Raw genomic sequence first — 25848 nt, 5'->3', positions numbered from 1 at the left:
CGGACTCACATTGTGAGGGTTTGGCCTCTTTCTTCAATGAAAAAGTGCAAGCCATCTATCGCACTTTCCCAACGGGTTCCCTGATGCTAGAGCAGGTTGGTCGCACCTTAGGTGAGGGGGAATGTCTTTCCATCTTACCCCCTTATCTCTGGAAGTGTTTGACTTTCTCAGTGCCAAAATTAAGTCTGGATCTCCGGCAGACCCGCTGAAACCGGCCCAACTTAAGACCCTGGCACCGGTTTGCCATACCCCGGTGCTGTCCTTGATCAACCTGTCTCTCTCTTCTGGAGTGGTTCCCGTTAGATGGAAGCAGGCAGTAGTCACGCCAATTCTGAAGAAGGCAACCCTTAACCCCCTTAAACCTGAAAGCTACCGCCCTATCTCCCTTCTTCCTTGGGCCACAAAAATAGCAGAGGCCCATGTGAATGCCACTCTTACAGACCATCTTGGTAGGCTTAACATTCTCGACCCTACACAGAACGGGTTCCGCGCGGGTCACAGCACGGAGACGGCCCTTCTCTCGATGGTCGAGCATCTGCGTTCCTTGCTGGATTCCGGTCGGACGGCGGCACTACTGTTATTAGATCTTAGTGCCGCCTTCGACACGGTCTCGCACGGGATTCTGATTCGGCGTCTTGAGGAGGTGGGCGTTTCTGGCTCCGCCTTGCACTGGTTTCGTTCCTTCCTTACGGATAGGTCATTCCAGGTGGCGATCCCGCCCGGTAAGTCGTCATCCTACCCGTTAGACCAGGGAGTCCCACAGGGGTCTTCACTGAGTCCCACCCTTTTCAATCTGTATGTGAGACCGTTGGCTGCGGTCGTCAAGCGGTGGGGCCTGACCATGGTATCTTACGCAGATGACACGCAGCTGGCGGTCACACTGAGTGGGGACTCAGACCTGGAGGTCTGCGGGAAGTGGCTAACTGGATGAATTCCAACTGTCTCCAGTTAAACACCAAGAAGACGGAGATTATGGTGGTTGGTAAACAGGTGGCTTTGTGGGATGACAAATGGTGGCCTTCGGAGTTGGGTGTGACTCCCCTCCCAGCGGCAGAGATAAAAAACTTGGGGGTGTGGCTTGACCCTTCTCTGAGTTTCATCTGTCATACCAAGAAGGTGGCGGCTTCTTGCTATGGCATCATCAGAGGACTTCGACCCATCCTCAAATTCTTTGATGCACCCACAAGACAGCTGGTGGTTCAAGCATCAGTGCTGTCCAGGCTGGACTATGCCAGCTCCCTACTGGCGGGGATAAACCAGTCAGAATCTCTGCGGCTCCAGCGGGTTCAAAACGCTGCGGCCCGACTGGTGACAGGTCTGCCTAGGCGATGCTCGGTGTCCAATACTCTGCGCTCTCTCCACTGGCTCCCTGTGCAGCAGAGGATTAGATTTAAGGTTCTCTGCTTTGCATTTAAAATCCTAAAGGGTACTCCCCCACAAATCTTGGAGAAATTGCTGATTCCCTATGTCCCCTCTCGCACTCTTAGATCGCTAGGCCAGAACTTAGCAGTGGTCCCGCGTTTTAAGTTGAGCAGAATTGGTGGCCGCTCCTTTCGAGTCCTGGCAGCGAGTTGGTGGAATTCTCTTCCTCCACAAATCCGGGCCATCGATGAGCTCCTTCAGTTTAGACGGGCTATCAAGACCTTTTTATTTGTTTAAGCTTATCTGTTGTGGCTCGTCTCCTTTTGTCCGCTTTTAGTGCTGTGTTGTGTTCACCTTCTCAAAGCGCCAGGACGCCCCTTTGCTGGGGCAGCTGTGCGCGGTACAAATAAAAATAACATAACATAACATAACATAACATATTAATTTTTATTAGGCACGGGGAGATTAAGTGATTTGCCCAGAATCACAGGATGTTCAGTGTCATTGCCGAGACTGAAACTGGGTTCCTCAGATTCGAGGTTGACCGCCCTAGCCCTAGCCCTAACTCCTCTCCCCAGTAAAAATGCCCCCACGTCGCTACACACTGATTCTGGTTTAAAAATCCTAAAATCTTTTTGGCACTATACTCAACCTACCATCATAAACTGGGGTGTAGTGGCTTTGTAAAATGCAGTTTATGTTTCAAAGACTGGTTAATATAACCGAAAGGCTCCTTTTTGTCAGCCTGCCACCCCACTGAGCCAGCGGCGTCACTACGGTTGGTGTCACCCAGTGCGGTAACTCATGGTGACGTGCGATCCGCACCCCCCGCACTCCCTGCACCCCTCTAGTGACGCCACTGCCTACGCACTCCTCCAAATGTTTGCTCTCCACGAAATAAAGAGCTCCGTTCGGGGAACTGCCAGTATTTATTAAACATGGATGGATAAGTGCACTTCCAAAAAGCACGAAAATGATGAAGTCCCAATAGCATGCAGCTGCGACCTCTTTCTGGGCGATAGCTGAATGTACGCTGAAGCAGGTGAAGAGCCGCGCCTTTCTATAACGGTAACGGGGACGTTGCAATTCCCGGGAGAGCTTGTGAAAACAAAAAAAAGCGGAGAGGCGGAGAACCGTCGTCTCTTGGAGGGCCCCGTTCCCTCCATCTGCCTGTCCCTGTGCGGTCCAAAGGTGTGCGGGAGGCATCGTCGGGCTAACCCAGTCTGAGCCCCGGCGCCGCTGGCGTAGTCATTAACGCTGTGCTCCCTGTGCTCCCCATGCGCGCTCTGTTCCTGGCAGCCCGCCCGGAGCACCCGTGATTACTTCAGAATGTATTTAAGGGCTGGTGGAAACCACTGCAGCAGCAGCAGCCAGCAGCAACCAGGGGACGTCGGCCGCGCCGGGGCGATCTGAGGACGGCACCTGTGAGCGGGTAGAACTCCCGGGTCGAAGTCCCCTATGGATGCCATGCTGTCCCTGCCTGGGCTCCGGGCGCGAGGCTCCCCCATGCAGGCTTGTCCGTGGGCGGAGGTCCCATTATTTTGCATTTTGGTGTCACGGTGTCACCCCATGTGATGGTGTTACCCGGTGCGGTCCGCACCCCCCGCACTCCTCTAGTGACACCACTGCACTGAGCAGACCCCCTGCCTTCACCCCTTTTGGTGGAGGACTGCCTGACATTTACAGTTCCCTGCTCACCTAGCTGGTGATGCGCTAAAGTCGCATCAGAGTCCATGATTGTTTGCTGCACTCAGAATTCATTTTTTCCTCTAAAATAAAGTCCCAAGACTGGAGTCTACTACAGAAAATGAAAAAAAAATGACCCTGAGGAGTAAACAGATGTCGCCCAGTGCTTAATTTGAGCCGGTGCTCAGCACTGGCACTTCTTTCACAGGGTAGAAGCTACAATCTCTGATCCTGCAGATGGTAGTCTCAATATTAATTGCATTTTGTTTTTGCACTCATCTGTCGGTGTAGGTAAAGAAGTATCAGGGATCAGACAGCAGAGCATGGTTACAGGATAGAGACTTGGGCAGTGCGGGAGTTGAAAGTTGGACACTCCGGAGGTAAATGTGGGGTGTGGCCTCCTTGGCAACATTTTCAGCACTGGCACTTCTTTTTCTTTACAAGTTAAGCACTAATGTCGCCACACCATTGTCAATGTTTGTTTTCAGTGTCCGGGTTTGTTTTGCTTTGCATGTGGCCAGCGTAGAATAAATAAATGGCAGTAGCTCCACTCTAAGTAGGGCATAGTTACTACCACTGTGCCCTGGTGATCCTAGGGTGGAAAGGTCACCAGGGTAAGGTTTTCCTGCGGCCGAGCCAGTTGAGACTTCATCATTGGAAACCCAGTGGTTCTCCCTTCTCTAAATGAGGTGTAGGAACCACAAGCTTATTGGGACGGGAATACTTTTAATTTGTATTGTATTGTATTTATATATCGCTGACTACCCCTGTTAAGGCGTTAAAGGCAGTACTCCCATTCCGGCTCATTCTAAGTGAGTCTCTAGGTCTCTATTGAATTGTTTTCAGCCCCTCTGATGGACATTTCAAGATTGCGCTACAAAACAAAAATAAATTAGCATCAGACATACTTAATTTTTTACCCTAGCTTCTCATAAGGATACCAACCAATAACATAGCATTGGTCTTAAAAGCTGGTAAAATACAAGATGGAATGGAAATATGACAAAACAAGTAAGTAATACAATCACAAAATGTGCCACATTACCCCACACATTTTTCCTTTTATTGCCACATAATTTAGTCAATCCTGACACATAATTTGATCCTCCTCTAATTCAAAGTTCCAGTGGTCCTGATTTTAATTGTCAGGTTTCTTTTTCTACAAAATCATTAGAACCATTGAACAATCAATTTCCTTTACAACAATTATTTGCAGAACAAAAGGCATCTGCCAGATTCCACCTGGAAAGATAGCCTCTGCTGATTAGCTCTTTCATAATTTTTTGTTTTAATTTCAACACAAACAAGTCCAGGGAGAGAGTTCCAGGGTCCCCATTTGTCTCAAGAGCTCTAACTATTTATTCCCCTAGTTAAATGTTTGTACAGCAGGGGCCAGCAGCTTCTTGGAGGCAGACTGGGCATTCTTGGCTGTCTTGAAAGTACTACAGCACAATCCTGGGAAGCCACAAGTGGATAAACCAAAGACCTCTATACTGAATTGCATATGCCATAGAAATTCACTCTAATGTCTTCTGTCTGCCTGTTTATGGTACAAAGGAAGGCAGTCAATAAATCCAAAGTCTCTCTGTAGCTGCACACCTACTAAAAAGGCCTCTTTACAAGCCCCTTGCACCGCCAGTGCATCACTTTTAAAATGGGAGAAGGTGGCTTACCGATGCAGGGGGCTTGTAAATAAACCTCGAAGAGTTCATCCTAATGGTTCTGGTTCACAGTTGCTACTTGTTTCTCTGTCTCCCGAAACACACCTTTTCAGGAAAAGTGCTTCTTGGTGCTGCCCTAGTGTTGCGGTATTGGTATAAAGCAGTGAGCATACCTTAAGACAGTTATTGGACGGTTCATGAGGGTAGAAACTCTTCTAAAGGCAGGATATAGATTCCATTTGTGTACAAAGTTGCCACAGCAAATCTATGATGAGCAATGAGTCCAAATCAATGCCCTCACAGACCATTGGTTGAAAGAGAATGGATATTGGGGGATTGAATCACGCTTTCTGCTTCAGAATTCCATAATTTACTATTATTATTATATAAGAGTTTTATATAGTGCTGGCCAGACCCAAAGGTATCAATGTGCTTTACAAAATTTATTGTGATGCAATCGAACACAAAGTATAATAATAAACAACATTGACTTGTGACAAATCCTGTTCAGGGAGGGGGCACAAAGGAGCGAGTCAAAAGGCAGGTGAAGTAAAAGCCTTCTTATCAAAGTGATTATATACTACATTGGGCAAGATTCCTCGTTAGGCGGCAGCTCTCCATTCGGATGAGTTTGGTTGAGGAAGAGGTCTTTGAGCTGGCTTTTGAAGTTTATGAAGGAGGGGTTAGTCCTGATATGGACTGGGATGGAGTAACCTTTTTCCTATTCCATTACTTAATTTCCCTGCCTCCTTTGTTTTTACGTCCACTCTCACCCTACAACATTAAGTGACTGATATTCACCTTCATGGTATCAGACTTCCAACCAGCCATTCTGGGGCCATCAAGTCAGATCATGGTTTTTTCGGAAAGAGCATCTTACTCAATAGATACAGTATTAGGATGTTCAATGCAAGCCTTTTTGTTAAAAGATAATATTCTATCAATGCCAGCATTAGGCTAAACTTTGAAACCCTCCTAAAGAAGAATATATTCCAAAGCATGGACATTCCTCTACTTGTGCATGTGTCTTAAGATATTCCAAGTAAAATGTAGAAAATATGGTGTTTGGCCATGTCTGTTTAGCTCCTTAGGGTTTGTGCATAGAATACTGTGAGAAATTGGGTTACTGGTTGGGGGGTGATCAAAGTCAAGCAGCAACCACAATTCTTGTCGGGGTGAGGTACAAGCAAATACAAATTAACCTGTGCTCAGTCCTCTGGTAGTCTGGCACGGGGCAGTCAGGTTTGACCTAGAGGCAATGTGAAAAATATTTATTCAGTACTTCAAACAGTAAGAAAGTGAGAACACAACACAAGAAAACTCCTGCACCAATTTATTAAAATAGAGTAAATCAAGAACAAAGCAACAAAAATCCAATCAGTAGAATCAAAAATTTGCAATTTAAAAACAGTTCTATCGTAAGAGAATTCAAAAGGAATTTGAGTTGGTGTGTCTTTCAACTCTTGTTTGAGTGCAGCTCATCAGAGCCCACCCGGGCATCATATGGGCACCTCAAAATATCGGTTGGATGTTAAAATACCAGCATTTTCTTAATTAACACTTTCATATAGGAAATAAATGTATAAACAAATGGAAATACACAACTAAAACTACCACAAAGATTTTAAGAAGGTATTTATTAGAACTGGCCTCCCCTAATGATTTGCATTACATCCTCCTGTTTAGCTGATTTCATTTTTGCTGGCCCTAGGACATATGATAGAACAGACAAGCATAGAAGTAGTTTCCGCGATGTGGTATTAAAACAAAACTCTATGGGCCTGATTAATGAGTTTGGTGGTATGAGGCTGGGTATGACCTGCCACTGCACTGCCAAAGCCGTGGTCGGGGCATCCGCCAGATTAGGAATTTAATCCTGTCTGGCGGGCTTCCTGTGCCTCTAAAAATGGGTAGTGTAATGGCAACACCAAAAAACAGTTCCTGCACGGCATGGACTATTGAATCCATGCCGTGCAGGAACTGATGTGCATGCACACAGGGGGGCACAGCATGTACCCCCCTGTGTGCATCCACATGGCATGAATCACCAGGGGGCCCTGCAGTGGCCCCTTTGTTTCCTCACCGCCATCGTTTTCATGGAGGAGGAACCACAATGAAAACCGTGGCGTAGAGGAAACTTGTAATATACTTGGTGGGACCGCAACTGCCCCACCAAGCATATTACTGCCTCTACACTGCCGCACCACCACCAGGGAACGGTGGTTCCCTGGCGGCTGTGGCAGGGCAATGGCAGTCCGACTGCCCTAATTGTAATAGGGCGGTCGGGAGAGCACCACCGCCGTGCCCCCACAAATCTGGCACTCTGTATATTGTCTGACTTATAATCAAACCCTTAGTGATTAAACAGGGGAATACATGTTATACCAAACATTGAATAAAAATGATGTTCTGTCAGTACGTAGCTTCATTCTGTGTACCAAACACAGCAAACCTGTTTTGACTCTCAAATTTCTTATAGGATTCACAATAACATACACACTGTCCATCATATATCCAATGGCAGTTTACACAGCAAAGGTTTGCTTGTTTCTTAGTGATTTCAACATTGTGGACAGACCTAACACATGGAGCAAACATTGCCGTCCAGTCTAGAATCAGAAGTAATCCAATGATCATGGTACCCCACACTGACAATGGCAACAGGATCTTCCCCATATGGTGCTCAAACTATCCAGCAAAATAGGAAAGCACTGTGAGGCCCGATGGGCACGTCTTAGCTTCCCACCTCTTCAAAATCTACCTGGCAGAAACTAGTCATACTTTGAGGTTTCAGCATGCAAGTCTTTGGGGAACTTAACATGCGGAAGAGAAATTTGACTTCTGATTTTGGCATCAGGAATGTGTTTGGCCTATGGCAGCTTTTATGCAATCGTATACCAGTTTTGAATTTAGAGGAGACTGACGTATTTATCTTCTGCCTTGAGTGGTTTCTTCATCAGTAATCAAGTATGAAGCTGCCATGTTTCATGGCTTTGAGTGTAGCAGGATAGCAATGTCAGAAGGCGAAAAAACATTAGGATCACTAACATGTTTATATTAGGTCACTATACTTCAAAATGTTTACAGGAATGTACAGTCTTTTTTTTTAGTTTGCTAATTGGGATCATGTAAAGAATCCTTGTTTAGTGTCATGTTGGTCATGGAGCTATCCAAGAGGGTTAGGGGTTGATACAATGCAGGAAGACAAGTCAATTGATCAATGCATTGAAATAACGTGCTTTTATAGAGATTCAGTCAATAAACTGAATGGTAGGGATTAGAGCAGATAAGAAAACTGCTATTTGATTGGATTAAATAAAATGGAAAACGTCCCTTGGAACAAATTATTGGGCCAGCATGAGTGAATAAGATGGAAGAACATGTTTGTGAAGTGCAGGTATAGAGAAGTGGAAAAGCCTACAGTCTTAAATGGTGATTCAACTCAGGGATTAATGTCTCTCAGGACAATCTGTGGGTCGCTCTTTACTGCTAGTAACAAGAATATTGAAGAACAACTGTGTGACACAATTCTAAAGTGAATCTGCACATTCAGAGTCAGTAGGGGCTGGATTTGAGTTGAAGGTTGGGAATCTACTTGTAGATATAATAACAAGCAGGAACCCTGTAACTTATCATCGATTCTACAAATATAGTAACCATCTGCTTCCACGAGTAAATGAAGCCTGAAGTTGGAAATTATGTTCAAAAGTGAACATTCATTGTGTGCGTTTGAGGTACTCCTTACCAGAATTAGCCGTTTGATCAATAGCCTCTTTCGTATAGTGTTTGAAAGAAGCAGCTGTAGGGCTGTCAAATTATACCGAGCCAAAATAGTGAAATGGTCCATTGGTAGAGTGGTCCCATAGCTTCTGAAAGGTCAAATGGTAGGAAGTGAGTGGGGAATTCTTGGTTTAACAACAAACTCTACAGTAGGTTCAATGAATTGACAGAGCAGTGTGGAGTATTAAAAGCTGTTAGAAAAAAGTGAAACATATACTCACAGCCTGTCAGATCAACACTCACAGTGGGCTACAACAGTTGGTGTTGAAAACCCACTGTCTGAAATGTTTTATTGTAAGAAATGCAGAAGCCACAAGAAAAACAACTACCTGTCAGGGGGTCACTTCCAGACAGCGGTGATGACAAAATGGGATAAATAACTCCGGCATTACTCCACTGAGTCTATGGAGACGTGAGCTTACTGATGGACCAAGAGCATAGTGATAAAGAATAAAGGGTCAGATTTACAAGCCCCTTGCGCCACGTTTGCGTCACTTTTAACATGAGGAAAGTGACACAAAAGTGGCGCAAGGGGCTTGTAAATCTGCCCCAAAATGTTTCTAATAAATTATCGCACAATCTCTTGGGTCTCAAGTCCCTCTCGAGCCATTTTGTGTCTCCTGATTCTCCTACTAAACCAATCTAATATTTATGTGGAATCCATATCTGTCATTTAGCTCTATATTTCACTGAGAAAAATACACGTGTTGCGAACAACAGAAGCCATGCACTATGTGTAACACTAACTACAGTCTTAGGTTCAAGTAATACTTTATGCAATGTTTGGTAGGCATCACAAGGAGTGACAGAACGGCAACCCTTCAAAGGAGAAGGAACATAAGACTGCAAAGAGTCTTACAAAATTTGCAACAAAATGCAAATGTAAGTCCATTGTGTGAAAGTATTCCTTTCTACAGATTGTAGTGGTCAATGGAGCAGAATATAATTTTTCTATAGTGTGACTAGTATGCATTAATCAAAAGTATTATGTTGACCAAATCCGTTATTGTCTATTCTCTATCCATTTCTTATCTCAGTTTTGAATATTCTGAAATTAATAATTTAGGTATGGATATTCTTAGTTGAGGGCCCTGGACCTATGGTGCTATCCTTCAAGCAATGCTGCAACAGAGAAGTATAAGGAAAGGTGCATTTGCAATAGCATGAATGAAATATTGGTGATGGCAGTGGAACGCAGAGAGATCAGTAAATTGTACCATACTGGGGCTAAAGAAGGATATTTGCATCCATCGTTGCAAATGTATTTTGATATAGAAAAGGTGACCATAGGGGAATTTCTCAAGCTCAAACTTCTGCATGGAAACGGTGAGCATTGCTCTTAATTATTATTGCAACACCTATAAATTAGGAAAAGCATATTCAATTTGGCTTGATAGTGTACTGGCATATGGAAAGTCATTGCAAGTGACTATTGGAGTCCAGAGCTTCTTTTAAATCAAATACCATATACAAGAATTATTCAACTATTCTATATTTTTAATAGAAAGGTGATTAGTTACCCCCATCCACAGTAGAAAATGTTATGTTATGTTATGTTATACTACATTTATAGCGCGCACGGCTACTCAAGAGTGTCCAGGACCGAAATGCGAACCAGCATTTCATTAGGGAACAGTCCTCCACAACTTTATGTGACAACTTTATGCGACCTAAGGATACAGGGAAGAATATCCAAAGAAATCTGGTGTAGAAATTGGTGACGCTGAAATTCTTGATTTCCTGAATCAGAAGGTAAACTTAAGATTGGACAGAAAACAGAAAACTCTGCCTCTTCCACTGGCTCTGTGCCATAGAACGAGGTGAAGAGTCTATGAATGAAAGCTTGGCAATCATCAATGTATTGTGAACAGGAATGCAAATCGCTGTTTGGATCGATTCAGTTTCAATCAATACTCACGCAGAACCCTGGAGTTGTAGCAGTTTCTTCAACACAAGCTAAGGACTGAGTGTGTGTGTATGTGCTTCATGTGTGTGTGTGTGTGTGTGTGTGTGTGTGTGTGTGCATTATTTGTGACAGGAAGACTATCATTAGACCACGCACATTAGCCAAGTCAAAGAGCAATGCCTGTGTGCCGGGAATTGTAAAATTCTTGGGGAGGAGATGCCCCACCCACATGCTGCTGAATCACCAGTAAACATCCTTTCAAAAGTGACCCCAGTAGCATAATAAAGGGATTGCTTAAAGCAGGATTCTTTAAAAAAATTAAGGTCTGTTCTAGTCACAAGCTCCGCTCACCAGAAAGGGGCGCTCGTCCAATGTACTCTGTCATTGGTGTGCTGCATGTTGCCGAACACAACACTTCCTGTCATTCTATAATCACCACTGGAGGCTTAAAACACAGGCAGACATTTCCTGGGGTCGAGCTGTTGTGTCAGCCAGGCTGGTGTCATGGATGGGAGCTATGAAAGAAGTGGTCTAATGTCTAATTAAGGGGGGATCTGCACAGTTTCAAGGAAATGACATGGCGGTGGTTTACTCTAAGCCAATTCAAGGATCATCTGTATGCTGCCTTTTTTCTTCCTGCTCATATCTTACGCTGGCTCAAATTCATTAATACTTAGAAAGTCCTGCAAAATACATAAAACTTGTAGGCGCTTCACCAAGTCTTTTAGAGAAATGGAGTAAAACGGGGAAAGGCCATGGAGTCATGGAGGAGAAGCAGGCGGCTAAGAGAGCCAGGTCGTGCCTTTGGGTGTCACCAGCTGGATATATGTGATCCAAAGGACTGACCACATGATCCTCTCTCTGCCCCATTTGTTTTCTTGAAAAAACATTTCATCACAACATGGTCTGTCTTTCAACAGGCCTTTTTTCAATGTGCTGTTATAGCAGGCAATATTTACACTTGTGATCGCTTGCATCTTATCAGATTCCACCTCCTTTAATTTGAAGTGCTATTAGGGGGCAGTTTAAGAGACGCACACAGGAGTGACAGAGTCAAGCATTTGTACTAACAATGTATGAGAACATTCGTCATGTTTTGTTTTGTTTGCACTGTCCTACTCGCTGTCGCTTTGAATGTCCAAGATGGATCAATGGATGGATGAAGTTATGAATGGAGAGAAGGGCACAGGTGCAGATGAATGGTTGGAATAATGACTCCCTGTGGGATGGATAGATGAATGACTGGTTAGATGGATGAGTGAAGTCAGGAATGGAGAGACGGATAGAAATGCAGATGGATGAGTGGAAATATGACTCGCTGTGGGATGGATAGATGGATGACTGGATAGATGGATGAGTGAAGTCAGGAATGGAGAGAAGGATAGAAGTGTAGATGGATGAGTGGAAAGGCGACTGGCAGAGGTATGGATGGATGGGCAGATGGATCAATAGCTCATTAAATACAGAGGGATACAGGATGGATGGCCAGATTTATTTTAGATTGAGGGATGGAAAGATGCACAGAAGAACTGACATCATTGTACTAGAATAATATGGCCTAAATATTTTCGGGCAAAAATACTGGGCTCAAAATAAGGTTTATAAACCAATGACCAGATTGAAGTTAATAATAGAAAATCTACATCTACTGCAAATAAAACTCTGGTCATAATATTTATGTGAAATTATGTTTGATTGCTAACACTGACAGAATGATGGGTAGGTGAAGGGATCGATGGATGGATCAATGAATGGATCAATGGTTTGGTAAACTAAATTCAGTTCCTGAGCTCAGGGAACTGTCATGATACTTATGAAGAGTGGTTTTCTTGAAAGTAGACATCCTTAGTACATCCTAGAATCAAGTGGTGTTCAAGATTTGAGATGTCAGAAGATGGAATTGTAAAAACTGTGTTCTAACATTAAAAAAGTCTACCCCTTGGGCAGTAACCCTACTGGCAGAGCATAAGAAGTTCATAAGAGTGCAGTAGGTACGCTTTGTTGTTCAAAAGAGAGGTCCAAAAATAAATATATGGTGGGAAATGCAATGAAGCTTAATTTGAAAGATGTATTTGGGTGTCGCAATAAAGACTAGTCCTATGGACACTGGTGTGAGATTGTTTTTTGAAACTCAGAGTCTGAGTCCTGCAACAGTGCTTGGGTGGAAACAACTTGTCCCACTGCTTCTTGCATCCAATTAGCTGATCCATAAGCAAAAATCCTGGGTGAGGCACTGACGGAGCTGTGACTCTTCTCTTTTGTTGAGGCTAACATTGTACCCTAACAGCAGATGTTGACTATTAAATATTAAAAGGTGTACTACAACAGTATAGACTATGCAATATTGACCTGCAATATTATTTATTGGGTGGGATATCAGCTTGGACGACAGTGTGTTGTGGATATGTGGAGTAAATTCACACTCCCACTCCCTTATGTATTCTTACCTTCATGATACTGTGCAAGTCGGTATTCTGAACTCTACATTGTAGCAGTTTGACATCTTTGTATTTGATGTTGTTACATACAACAACAGGAAGGTTCAAATTTGCTACAATTTTTCTCTGTAAACACCACAAAAAATGCAGGCTAGCTTCATAAACTTCATACAGGCTGTCAAGTTTAGAAATTATACTGAAGGAAACAAATCTAGCAAAATTAAATTTTGCTAAGAAAAGCCTCTAAGCAAATTCACTTTTAGCAAGAATTGCCGTCACAGAAAAGGTTTTACAGAAAAATTATTCTGAAAATGCTTTTTGTAGAATTTTGTGTCAGCATTGGAGAGCAAAATTTACATTGAACTATTTAGCGCACTCACACTTTATGCAAGTATATTTGGTAAGAAATCTACTTGAGCATTTTTTTCCCAAATAAAACTATTGGGCGTCAAGGTAATCATTACTTATTCTGATTCCGAATGTCTAGCAATCCAAACCAACTTTCTTGACCTGCACTTTTATGTCTTATCTGCACCATTCTGCACCACGATCCATGGCAGACAGGGTGAAGCAGGGCTAATAGATAAATCATTTCTGGGTGATTGCAGGTTTGTTGTATAGAAAGATCAATGCACTATATGGACACTAGCGTCCTTCTATCTGTACCAAAGTCTTGTGCCGTGCTAGTGGCTTGGGCTTTTAGTGTCCCATCTCAGATCCTCCTTTGAGCATTTAGACATTCGCAATCACATACAGAACTTTTAAGTGTTTTAGGTTAGCATTTTTCAAAGAGAGAAACAATGCCGAAATAGATGTTATGCCTTTGTGGTGTTGATCTGTGATGATAAGCAGAGTACGGTCCTCATTTAGAGTTAATGGTCCATCCACCCTTGTAGCGAAGGTGCCTCCATGGTGGAGGAGGGTCTTTCTTATAAGAAGAAAGAGGCCAGGGAGGTGCAGATGTCACTTTTGGGAAACGAAACTCTGTTGCAAGAAATGATTATACCCATGTGATGTGGCATGTTGCTATCACAAGATCTGGGTCCTGGAATGTGAACCGAACATGGTGATTCATTGTCAGTATTCACATGGCAACGATACCTGACACGCTTGATACAAGATCTCCACAATTTGGTACTGGTCTTGCATGGATTAGATGCTGCTGAAAATGGTGACAAATAGGGTGGATGGACCAGCACTGTTTTTCTCAGCACCTACACTACCCGATGGCATTCCCAAATGATGGACCTCGTGGAGGCTTTGGAGTCAGGAGGGCTGCCTTCTATTGACCTCAGTATAGGGCAGTGGAATTACAGGATCAAGGCTTCTGGAAATGCTTGTGGGAGGCCCTGATAGAGTACTCCAGGTAGTGATGGGCAACTAAGATCAATTCAACACAGGGACAACCAAAAGTGACGTATGGGACCCATATCAGTTACAGCATTTGGTGATGGACGCGCCTGCCCATTGTGGGCTGAAGCAACTGTACCACCATTTTCACTGAACCACAGGTTACCTGCCACCTGAGGTTCAATACCATTAACACTGACCAATATTTGAACACGGGTAGCATAGAAACATACATCGTTTTTTTAACATGTGGCTTTAACGATACATCCTTTCAGTTATTGACATGTGTGTTTCACTTGCTAGGAAAACTGCATGTGCAGGTGACTGGATGTTGTGTAATGGAAATGTCGACCATTCTAGTTGACTATTTCGAGTTTGGCAGATCCAGGACATTCACTGAAACCTGCCTCCCCCCTCACCCACCCTAGTTAGGGTGTACTCATGAGTATACACTCTGAGTAATGTGAACAGTCTTTGGTGTAGGTCGTGCATCCACCAAACTTTTAATAACTCTTCTTCCATGACTTGACAAACACCCTGTTATGTGAAATTGTCTACGTTATAACGTGAAGGGTACACATGGTTGCATTTCCATGGGAAACGTGCTGAGAATGATGTCCTTGTTTCTCTAATCACTCTTTACAAGGTGATACTGTGGCTGTCGGAATGCGCTCCATTGCTAACAAGGACAGGAAGCTGCCCACCGAGGGCTAACAAAGGTACCTAAACCATCCACTACCAGCTAAATCGATTTATTAGAGTTCAATTGTAGCCCGCACTCCTGTATAGAGCAGGAAGCTGTCCATTCAGCACAAATAAATGGTACCTGGGACACAACTTACCAGCATCTATTATATAGTGAACAATGGGGCATATGTATGAAATTTTGGTATGTAGGATTTGCAAATTATTTTGCAAATCCTACATATTCCTTAATTGTGAATCGCAAACTGCGATTCGCATTTAAGGAAACCCCCCCCCATGCATTCCTGAATGGGAAGACATTCTCAATTTGCGATTAGCAATTAGAGAATCGCAAAACTGAGAATGCAACTTCAAGGTTGCAAGGGTGTCAAAAGGACACCCTGTTGCACCCCTGAAATAAGCATGGGTGCACATGTGGCGCACATACATGCCCTAAGGGCATGTATGTGTGCCACATTGCACTTTGAAAAATGCAAAAAAGTGAATTTTTCAAAAAAATCGCAAATTATCACCAACTTGAAGTTGGTGGTAATTTGCGATTCCTTAAGGCCAAATTGCACTTTTAATGTTCTTCTTACATTCCATTTAAGGAATCGCAATTTGCGATTCCTCAAATGCAATCACAAAATAGGGAATCTCAAATTTTGCGATTCCTTATTTTGCGAGGCAGGTTTTCATTAATACATACCACTAACCCCAATTGCGATCGCAATCGCCGAAATTCGGCGAATTTCGGCGTTTGCGATCGCAATTTGGAAGAATACATATGGCCCAATACCGTTTTCTGCAGTGAAGAGGGCCACCCATTCAGACATACAGGTCCCAAGCGTCAGAATCTGTTACATTGTGTACAATACCTTTACTGCAGTGTGGAGCTGGGAGCTACCCATTCAGACATCCACGTCACAAGCGGCAGAATCATTTACATAGTGTACAGTACCCTTCACTGCCATTTAGAACAGCGAGCTATCCATTCAGACATCCACATCACAAAAGCCAGAATCTTTTACATAGTTACATTACTGCTGTGTAGAGGGGCAAGCTAACCATTCAGACATCCAGGTGACAAATCACCAGGATCTGTTACCTTGTGTATGAAGAGCAGCGAGCTACCCATTCAACACTCAGGCACCCAGGTCACAAATCACCAGAATCTCCCACATAGTTACAGCACCCTTTACAACAGTCTAGAGCTGGGAGCTACATGCAGGTCACAAATCACTAGCATCTGTTACATTGGGTACAGTACTCTTTATTGCTGTGTAGAACAGTGAGCTACCCATTCAGACATGCCGGTCACAAATCACCAGGACTCGTTGCATAGTTTCAGTGCCCTTTACTGCAGTGTTGAGCTGGGAGTTACCCATTCCGCAGTCAGACGCCCGGGTCACAAATCACCATAATCAATTCTATGGCGGACAGTAGACTGTCCTGCTTTGTAGTGCACTCACATGGTTATTCAGTACTAACAAATCACCAGAATCTGTTACATAGTTTCAGTACACTTTACCACAGTGTAGAGCTGGGAGCTACCCATTCAGACATCCCGGTCACACATCACCAGCATCTGTAACTTACAGTACACTTTACCGCAGTGTAGAGCTGGGAGCTACCCATTCAGCACTCAGACACCTAGGTCACAAATCACCAGAATCTGTTACATTGTGTACAATACCCTTTACTGCAGTGTAGAGCTGGGAGCTACCCATTCAGATATCCTGGTCACAAACGCCCAGAATCTGTTACATTGTGTACAGTACCCTTTACTTCAGTGTAGAGTGGAGAGCTTTCCATTTAGACACCCACGTCACAAATCACCCGAATCAGTTACATTGTGTACAGTGCCCTTCACTGCAGTGTAGAGCAGCGAGCTAACCACTCAGACATCCAGGTCACAAATCACCAGCATCTGTTACATAGTTACAGTACACGTTACCGCAGTGTAGAGCTGGGAGCTACCCATTCAGATATCCTGGTCACAAATACCCAGAATCTGTTCGACAGCAAACAGCCAGTCCTGGTGTGCGGTGCACTGAGGTGTTTGTTCAGCTCCAAATATCCTGCATTGTTGTGTAGAGTTGTAAGCTCTGCATTCAGCTCCATCAAATTCCATGGCACCCAAACAGTACAAATGTTTGTCGCTTGTGTAAAATAACATGCGATGCTGTCTACAAAACACCTAACTTCAGCACTAGTAAATGGTCTACAAACCACACATCATGAGATGCTGTTCCTTATTGAATAGTAGCCTGTCCTGCTGTGTCGTAAAGCGATATCTCCAGTCACACATTACCATTATTACCATAATCTGTTCTACATGTACAGTAGTCACCATTGCCATGTGGAACAAGACACAACCAACAGTAGCATGAACACAACTTCAGTAGTAACAAATAATCCACACACTACATATCACCAGCTTGTGTTCTAAAGTGTACAATAACCAGTGGTCTTGTATAGTGCAGGGAGCTATCCCTTCCCCACTAAGCTGATGTCTTCTGGAAGAAAAGATGGCATGCCATATTTAGGGTGTAATAATACACATACTATATGAGTGCGCCAGAGACTGCTGAGATATCATCCAAGACCACCACCATTTTTGCAAGAGACACCCCAGCAGCCATGATTTTCAGCTAAGCAATGCACTTCTGACGCTGGTGGACTTTCACACCACCCACTCTAGGGATGCCCTAGACATCTTGACTAGCCCAGGGCTAACAACATGTATTAACCTCTGACGTGTGTGCCCATTTCTAAGTTTACTCCAGCACATTTGTTTCACTTTGGATTTGTAGATCCTTTAATCCCGGGCACAACCCATTCCAATGACATGGTCCATGGGTGTGTGACCTCATTGTGTGTTCTTGGTCGTTCCTTACTAGAACTAAGAGAGACATACGTATATATTGTGCAGACCTAAAAACTGCAAATGTTAAGATAGTAAAAAGGTGACATTGCCCGCTTTCTGGAAGTGTTGTGTGTGCTTTACATTGTAGGTGGATGGGCAGGGACACAATCAATTTTCTGAGCCTACCTAATTTTTGCATGCATGCACGGAGCCTTTCTTCAAGATTTGAGACTCTGCTCTGCAGTTCCTCGTAGTCATAGGCGCCAATCTCCTCCTGGAGTTCGTTTAGAATAGACGTCAGATTCTGGACCTCCTCCTTAAACTGCAATACCAATTTTGCATCGGCTTTGTACTCTTCCAACACTGGGATCAAAGGCCTAAGTTCCTCCATTTTCGCTTTTATTGCCTGCAAGGTTAAAATAAGCTTGGTTCAGTGGCATGCGTGCAAAAATTTGCAAAACCCTGCCTCGCCCTGGCCTCTCCCTACATGAGTGCAAATGTGTGGGATTTGTTCACCCCGCCCGCCCCCTCCAAAAAAAAATCTTTGTCCAAATGATGCGTCAGAAAGCACATATTAAACAGTCTACACTACACCAAAATATTTGGGAAAAGGCCTTTATTTGTCATTTGTAGAGTGCAACATCTTAAGGTTTTTTTAAAGAGACTCATGGAATGCTTCTACAGTCGCATGCAAAGGAAGGTCCCAGATGTGTTCAAGGTTCCTTAGTGATATGGTGCCAAATTGTTTGGGAAATTAAAAATAAGTAACAAAAATATATTATGCATGGTGCAAAAAAAATGTTCTGTGGCCCTCTGTCATGGTTACATGGGAATGAACTGCATCTTCAGTCATTGCAGCATTGAAAAAACTTTCTTTTATTTTAGCCCTGTAAGCAAAAAGATGAAATAGTGTTGAGGATCTAGCTCTCTAACCCTGAGCTGACACAAAATATCAATTACACAAAAATACACTGTATTGATATTAAGACAAACCCTCGCCTTCCTGCGGGCATTGAAGGAAGGCGAAATGCTGTTGCGAGTTTTTTTAAAACACTGCATCAGCATTTTTTTAAACACCCCATAAGCATGCACAAACTTCATTAGCAATGTTTTAGCAAACCACGGTCACCGAAAAAGGGTGCTCACTACAGTGACAGCGATATGCATTAATCAACTGTACGAAATATTGCATGAGATACTCAAAGACATGCAGTAATTTTTTAGATGACTCAGTCTGTTTTTCGAAGATGATATGCAATGTTTTTTTTGATTCTTGCGTGCAAATGTTAAGTGTATCGGCCACCCCTGAAGCGTATTCTTTCCATGTGGAGTGTTCTTTGTATTTGTCTTTGTGGGTAGTGCAGTAAATTTAAGGTTAACTTGGAGGGTAGATGGTAATACAAAATCATGGGGCCCCCATGCAGATTTTGATGAGGGGCTCCTGAGGCTATAAAACTTTGGGCTTAAAGCGGAGCCTGAAGGATTGAGGGCTTGACGTGTTGCCCCCCACTCCCCCTTCAGACCATAGGGGCTGCAGGGCCCTACGTTACACCCGTTGTTTGAGCTCTGTATTGAGCAGGGGAAAAACTTTAATTAACCGCTTCGGTGCTCATGCACAGTGGAGCTGTGTTCATGACGAGCTGGGCTCGTCATAACCGTCGCGGCCCGCCCACGCGTGGTTAATTCCCCGCCTGTGCAGGAGAATCAATCAATGGGCGGGGTAGTGACGAGCTCAGCTCGTCATGAGCACAGCTCCACTGTGCCTCATGACAAACTGGGCTCGTCAAGAGCACAGCGCCACCGTCGCCGCCCCCACTCCCCCCGCACCGCGGGGGAATTACCCCCGCGTGGAAGGGGTTAAAACATCAACTGCAGGGTTCCAATGCTACAGCAGCGTGAGGCATAGTACAACTTGGCCCCTAAAATGGTTGCCTTTTGCCCATCCAGGGGGAAGAAAGTGCTCATTCTCCTTACTTTCTTGAAATGCCACTAATACTGTGTCACTGGCAGAGCGATAGTACACTGCCATTTTCTCACATCCCTCCCCCCCCAAATCTGGCAAATTTTCCAGGAATATCAGTGTAGGTGTAGGTGTGCCTGGAAATACCATGTGTGCCTGGAAATACCAGGGCACTTCCAGTCCTCTTTCAGCCCAAAACAGGATTACTGGGCACCACGTTGTGCACAAATGATTTAACAAAAGTTATATGACATTTCAACAAAATATATATAACTTTGGAAACCCTGGGCTAAGAAGCCCTTTATCCCAATGGACATTTGAGATGCGCAAAAAAAGATGTCCTCAAAATGCATGAAAACTGACGGAATTAGTTGAAATTGCCTGCAGTAAGAGAGGGGTCCAGCATCACGTTGAAGGGGGGGTTAGTGACTGTTGATGGTAGTGAAGTCGCCTAAGTGTACATTATTGGGCTCTAGAGCTGTGTTATGAGTAGCAGCCTTCTGTTTTGGGGAAAACCATTTTGAACATTGCATATCATATCCAAAGACAGCTTGGTTTCATCATCTCCTTCACTACCCAAATACCCATTGCTTGGACCCGTGCAGAAGTCTTAGATGGACTGAAGCCTTCACCAACTCAACCGTCCACCATAGAGTTGTGATCAGGAGATGGGACATCCTGGATGAATCCATCAGTTTGGAATTAGGCAGTGAACGTTAAAGGGCCACTCCATTATCAAGGCTTTGTAAACCGCAGCCTGTTTTTTTTGCCAGCAGCACTTTGCATGCAGAAATGTGCATTTCCATATTTCCCACTGCACGTATGGGCGTCCAAGTTCGTTCACAGAAAGAGCGATTGGTTCAAAGGCTGGGCTAGCTGAGCGTTAAACAGTTGCCATGGAGAGCCTTGGTAGCCGTGTGCCAATTTCCAATGCTATCATCTTGGGCACATTACCTTCCCATATTGGCCTCAGTTTCTGAATGAAATCTGTGGCACCTGAAGTTGGTTTTAAGGTGGGATTCAGCTGAAGACCATCAGCTGGTAGTTTACTGCAGGGTCAAGCAGAAGGACTTTGAGTGGAGGTGTGAGTAGGGGTGGGCGGAATTTGCGGAATTAACCTTCGCAAATTATCGCGAGAATGTTTAAAATTATCGCAAACAAGCAGAAATATCGCGAAGATGCGGAAGTTTTTTTCCGGCATGTTCGCGAGATTTTCTGCATGGTTGCGGGTCGCCAACTTACCCATGTGGTTGCTTGCGGGCGCGGGCATCTTGTTTTGAGTTGTTCTCGCGGTGCATAATCGCGAGAAGAAAGACGTGATCGCGCGACGCATGACGTCACTGCGGGTGCGAACTGTCGCGAGACAGCGCAAATGGCTAAAAACAATACAACATCTCATGGAGAACGCGACCGGATCAAGAAAACTTGTCGGCGAACGCAGGGATTCAGGTAAGGCGATCGCGCGCGCGCGAGAATGTATTATTTTACAGCGCGAGCAAGAAACAAATTATCGCCAAGCTGCGGAAACCGGAATTTTTGACATTTTCGCGCTCTCCGCGGAACGCAAAAATGTCAAATTATCGCAATTTCCGCGAACGGAACGAAATTTTTGCCCAGGCCTAGGTGTGAGCATGCTACACAGAAATCAGCAGGTGCAACATCATCAACAAAGACAGCAGGCTGGACACGGATGCTCTCAATGCTTCGGATAAGTCTGACAACATAATCTCTTATCCAAGCTCGCTTTCTTAGTACTTTTACCTAAGAGAGTGAATCTAGCTTCCTTTACTGCAGTGGCGGCTCGCCGAGGGAGTGCTGCAGGGTGGTGAGTCGGGGCGGGGGAGGGGCAGGGTGGGTGGGGGGTAGTGGAGTCCGACATCCGACAGACAGGAGTAAGGTAAATAGTTTTATTTATTTAATTACTTACCTTACTCCTGTCCGTCGTATGTTGGACTCCACTACCCCCCCCCCACCTTGCCCCTCCCCTGCCCTGCCCCTCCCCTGCCCTGCCCCGCAGCACTCCCTCGCCGAGCCGCCACTGCTTTACTACTCATGCTTACTGAGGCTCACTCCACAGAGGGCCACCTTACTGCATGAGGAAGGAAATACACTTGCCAAGGAAACTAATGTTAGCCACATTTCTTCCAAAGTGAATGTGATGAATGTGTTTTGGATTGTGAATACAGAATGCGCTTTTAGGGCGGTTTATCGGTAAGCTCATGACATTCGTTTTTGGTTGTTATGTTTTGGGAAGTGGACAGACTACAGTTGAACGCCAGTGGTATTTTCAGTTTTTGGTTTGTGTGTCGGTGTGTGCATGTCCGTCTGTATGTGCTCCTGTGTCTGCAAAGGGGGTTTTAGTAATGCTAAACACGAAGATATTTATGGATAATTTATTAAATCCCCTTAAATTTAAAACAGGCTGCTTAAGCCACTGCAACATTCAATGTAGATGCCATCAATCTTCCCTCTGTGGATTAAGGGAGAGTTTTAAAGCTGCTACTATCAGGATTAGCCAGGTTTTCTTTTCCATTAAGTCTAAAAATTTATTTTATTATCTTCTGCAGTGATGCACTTTTCGGGGAGGCATCTGTTTGTTAATAAATACGTGTACATCCTCAATACTTTGCCCTCTTGGGAATTACATTGGAAGAGGATGTGTTGAGTTTCAAAATATGGGGATGTATATTTCGACTGTCATAAATTGTACATTTTATTGCGCTGAAATTTTGAATTATAATTAAATTCTATTTTTGAGGTGTGTTTACTAAAGTGTTGCAGTGAAGGTGAAGGTATGCTTTGGAAGTGAGCTGAGCAGTTCAAATAGGACACTTTACCCCGCCTTTTTACTCCGCATGCCATTACCCCGCGTTTTTTAGTCCACAAAAACTTTACAACGCAGGGCTTTACAACGCAATCCGTTACAACACATTCCCCATTTCAACGCAATTACTATTCTAACTCCATGGGGGCGTTACTTTGGGGAATGCCTTGTAACAGTTTTGCGGTGTAAAGCCCTGCAGTGTAAAAGTTTTTGCGGAGTAATAACCGCGGGGTAATGACATGCGGAGTAAAGCATGTGGGGTAAGGATGTGTCCCGTGCAGCTCCCCAACAACTCCGCTTCCTTTATTGTAAAGTGTGTTGGGTGGCAGAGGACTTTGTGAAGTTAGAAATATTCCAGGGCACTCTAAACTCCATTAGCTTCAGCAGAAGATGGAAAGAATAAAGAAAATGGGGATAAGGAAAGAAATGGTTAGAAGGATCGAATAAATTACAATGAGAAAGACTTTCGGGAGCAGGATCTATAGACGTGTATAAAGGAAGAATAATATAAAGTGGAAAGGGTGAGACAGTAGGAAAAAGGAGACGGAGAATCTAGGAGAGGAAGAGAATACATCTGTAGGAGAAGGATGGAACTAGACAGTAGTAAGAATACAGAAATTCAGCTAAAGAGGGCGAATGGAAAATAAAGGTGAACAAACAGAATAAGGAACTGAAACAATTGTGGAGGAGAATAAAACCCATCTAAGAGAAGGCAATAAAAGATGGAAAAATTGAGAAATAGAATTGAGAGAGCAGAAACAGGAATTTAAAAGAAAGGGACGAAGTGGAGAGAAGCTGAGGAATGCAGGCAGGTAAATACCAGAAAAAAATTAAACCGCTGAAATTAGAAAAGAAAAGATGGGATAGAAAATGCAGAAATGGTTTGAATATTTTGAGGATAAGGGTAAAAAGGGCAATATTGTAGAGGTGAAGAATTGGTAAAAAATGGTGCTAGATTTTGATTATGGGCTGGAAATAAATCTCAACTTAGATTAAGGAGGAGAAGAAGGAATGAGAAAAGTGAACTGCTTATAGAATATGTTGGAGAAACAATGAAGGGAAGAAAAAAGAAAGCAAAAGACGGTAATCTTGTACAAGAAGGCAGAAATAAGAGAATAAGTGACTAAGCAAGAAGCAGTGTTAGCAGTGGAAGAAGTGACAAGAATGGTAGGCCAGAGGATAGCAGAAAAACATAGAAAAAGGCAGACATGGGTGGAAGCCAGTAGGAAAAAATAAAATAATTGAAAAACGGAGGTAAAGAAAGAAAATGAGCGACTTAGAGAACGGGTCAAAGAAGAAGGAAAGGTAAGAAGAAATAGAAATAGAAAGGAAAAGAGAAATGGGGACAGGCTAAAGAGGAGGAAGGAAAGAGTACACTAATTAAAATAAGGAACATATTCCTACAATTAAGAGTTGTAGGGTTGGGGCGAAATTTGGCAGATGCTTGTGCTTTTGCAGACCCCCTAATGATCCTTTTTTTCTGATTCATAGCTGTAGACATCCTCTTTTCCCAGGTGTAAAGATTTCACGTTTTTCATTTGTCTTATTTTTAATCCAAAGTAAAGGAATCGAAACTCGAGTCTACTCCTATGAACTGTGTCAAACATATTCTCTGGTGGTTCTCTTTTCACCACTATGGTTGTGCGTTGTCTTTTGTCTTTTTCACCAAAATCAAATTATTTGTAATCAATTAATTATTAAGTATTTCTTGTATTAATTGTGTCTGTTTATGTATCTAGTTCTATGCTGATCTATGTTGCATACCAATTTGTATCATTTGTTAGTGCCTATGCACAAGTGTGCTCCCTGAAATTGTGGTTGTGCGGAGCAGCAATTAATTTGAGGAACCTGCAGACAAGGAAAAACACATGGATGAGTGTTTGACTCCAATAATAGAGGAGTCTAAGAGGTTTGGGGACAATAGCTGTGGTTCAGTGTCACACACATGACCCCCTTAATAAATGTGGAAAACGGCACATGGATGGGTATTGATTGGCAGTGGACTAGATTGGTTAGAGTTCAAAGCTTATTTTCATGGTTATTGATCACCCTAAATATAAGCTTCTCTTAAGTGATTGTGCAGGTTGGTGATTTTGTAGTCTTCTTTTTCCCGCCCAGGATGCTTTTAATCAATCAGGTTCTAAAAATTAGTCAAATATAAAAAAAATAAAAAATACACCAACTTGTTTGGAAAAACTATTGCCAATTGTCGGGGAAGGGAAATACTCAGCAGCAAAAACCTCTGAATAAATATAAAACAGAAAAAAATGATTTGATTGTTCTTTAAAGAGGACAAAAAACATGTTGCTCCCCAGATAGGTTTCAGAAATTAAATACAACTTATTTGGAAACTTGGATCGTTAAAAGCATACGTTTTTACTTTTACATCTCTCTGTCTCTTTTTAATGAAATCTTTCCTACTTTTCCTGTTTTCTACATCAGAAACAAAAGTTGTAAATAGTTTGACCTGCATGTTTTGAAGTAGGATGTAAAATATAGAATATTACATTTTCGGCTAAACTTTGACAAAATGATGCAATTGTACCAACGTTATTTACGAGGCAAAATAGTGAACTATGGAATGTAAGAAAGTGCAGGAGTCGGAGTGTGGAACTTCTAGTTCCATCAGTGATCTAAAAAACTTTGCAGCTTGCACCTGCAAGTAAACTTTCAGGCAAATATGTTTTGTGAGCAATTTTGCCAGAAGGAGAATCTGAAAAGCCAACTTTGCAAAGAGGTTGTCAGAAACCATAGATGCAATCGAGGTCTGTGGATCAGGTGCACCGCAGAGACCTGCTGCCACAGGTGGGGCGGCGCGGACCTGTGCTAAGCTCCTGGTGCAGCATCCGCCACTAATGAGCCAAGGCAGGTAAATAGAGTGTATCTGAAGGAAGCAGGACTGTAATCCTGGACCCTGGGGGCAAGAAAGTTTGAGTTTAAAGTCATGTTGCTCATTAGTGCAGGACTGTAGCATATTTTTATAATTAAGATGGGTTTAAGCATTTCTCTAAGCATCCTGTCATTTTTTAAATTTTTATTTTAATCAGGAAGGGCAAACTATATGACCATTGACCATAGTGTGCAGCCACCCGTGCTTGACACTGATCGATTGATCACAAGTATCGTCATTTATTTTTGTCGCTTGCGACATGGATTGACAGTTTTATACATGGGAACAAAATTTGAATAGTTTCTCAGCAAATTGAATGCTGCACCAGCAAAACATTCAACTTGGAGACTGGAGTGGGTTTTTTAGTTTGTATTGTGTAAGTGAAGGGCTATTTTAGTTTAGTGGCCCACCCTGCCAGTTGGACGTTCCTGCATCTCT

General features: G+C 43.4%; 1 protein-coding gene across 2 annotated transcripts in view; it reads right to left on the bottom strand.

The window, feature by feature from the left end:
• The window catches only part of LOC146868665 (noelin-like), a 147445-nt gene that overhangs the window by 31333 nt on the left and 90264 nt on the right, over window positions 1-25848 (bottom strand). For both annotated transcript variants that reach the window (XM_085612799.1, XM_085612790.1), the window contains exon 3: window positions 17923-18142. In XM_085612799.1, coding sequence (XP_085468925.1) covers window positions 17923-18142 — 220 coding nt within the window. The remainder of the gene's footprint in view (window positions 1-17922; window positions 18143-25848) is intronic.

This window comes from Triturus cristatus, chromosome 1_2 (assembly GCF_964204655.1).
Source record: "Triturus cristatus chromosome 1_2, aTriCri1.1, whole genome shotgun sequence".
NCBI lineage: Eukaryota > Metazoa > Chordata > Amphibia > Caudata > Salamandridae > Triturus > Triturus cristatus.
Note: the sequence above shows the minus strand (reverse complement) of the source record. Positions and strands in the feature narration are given on the sequence as shown.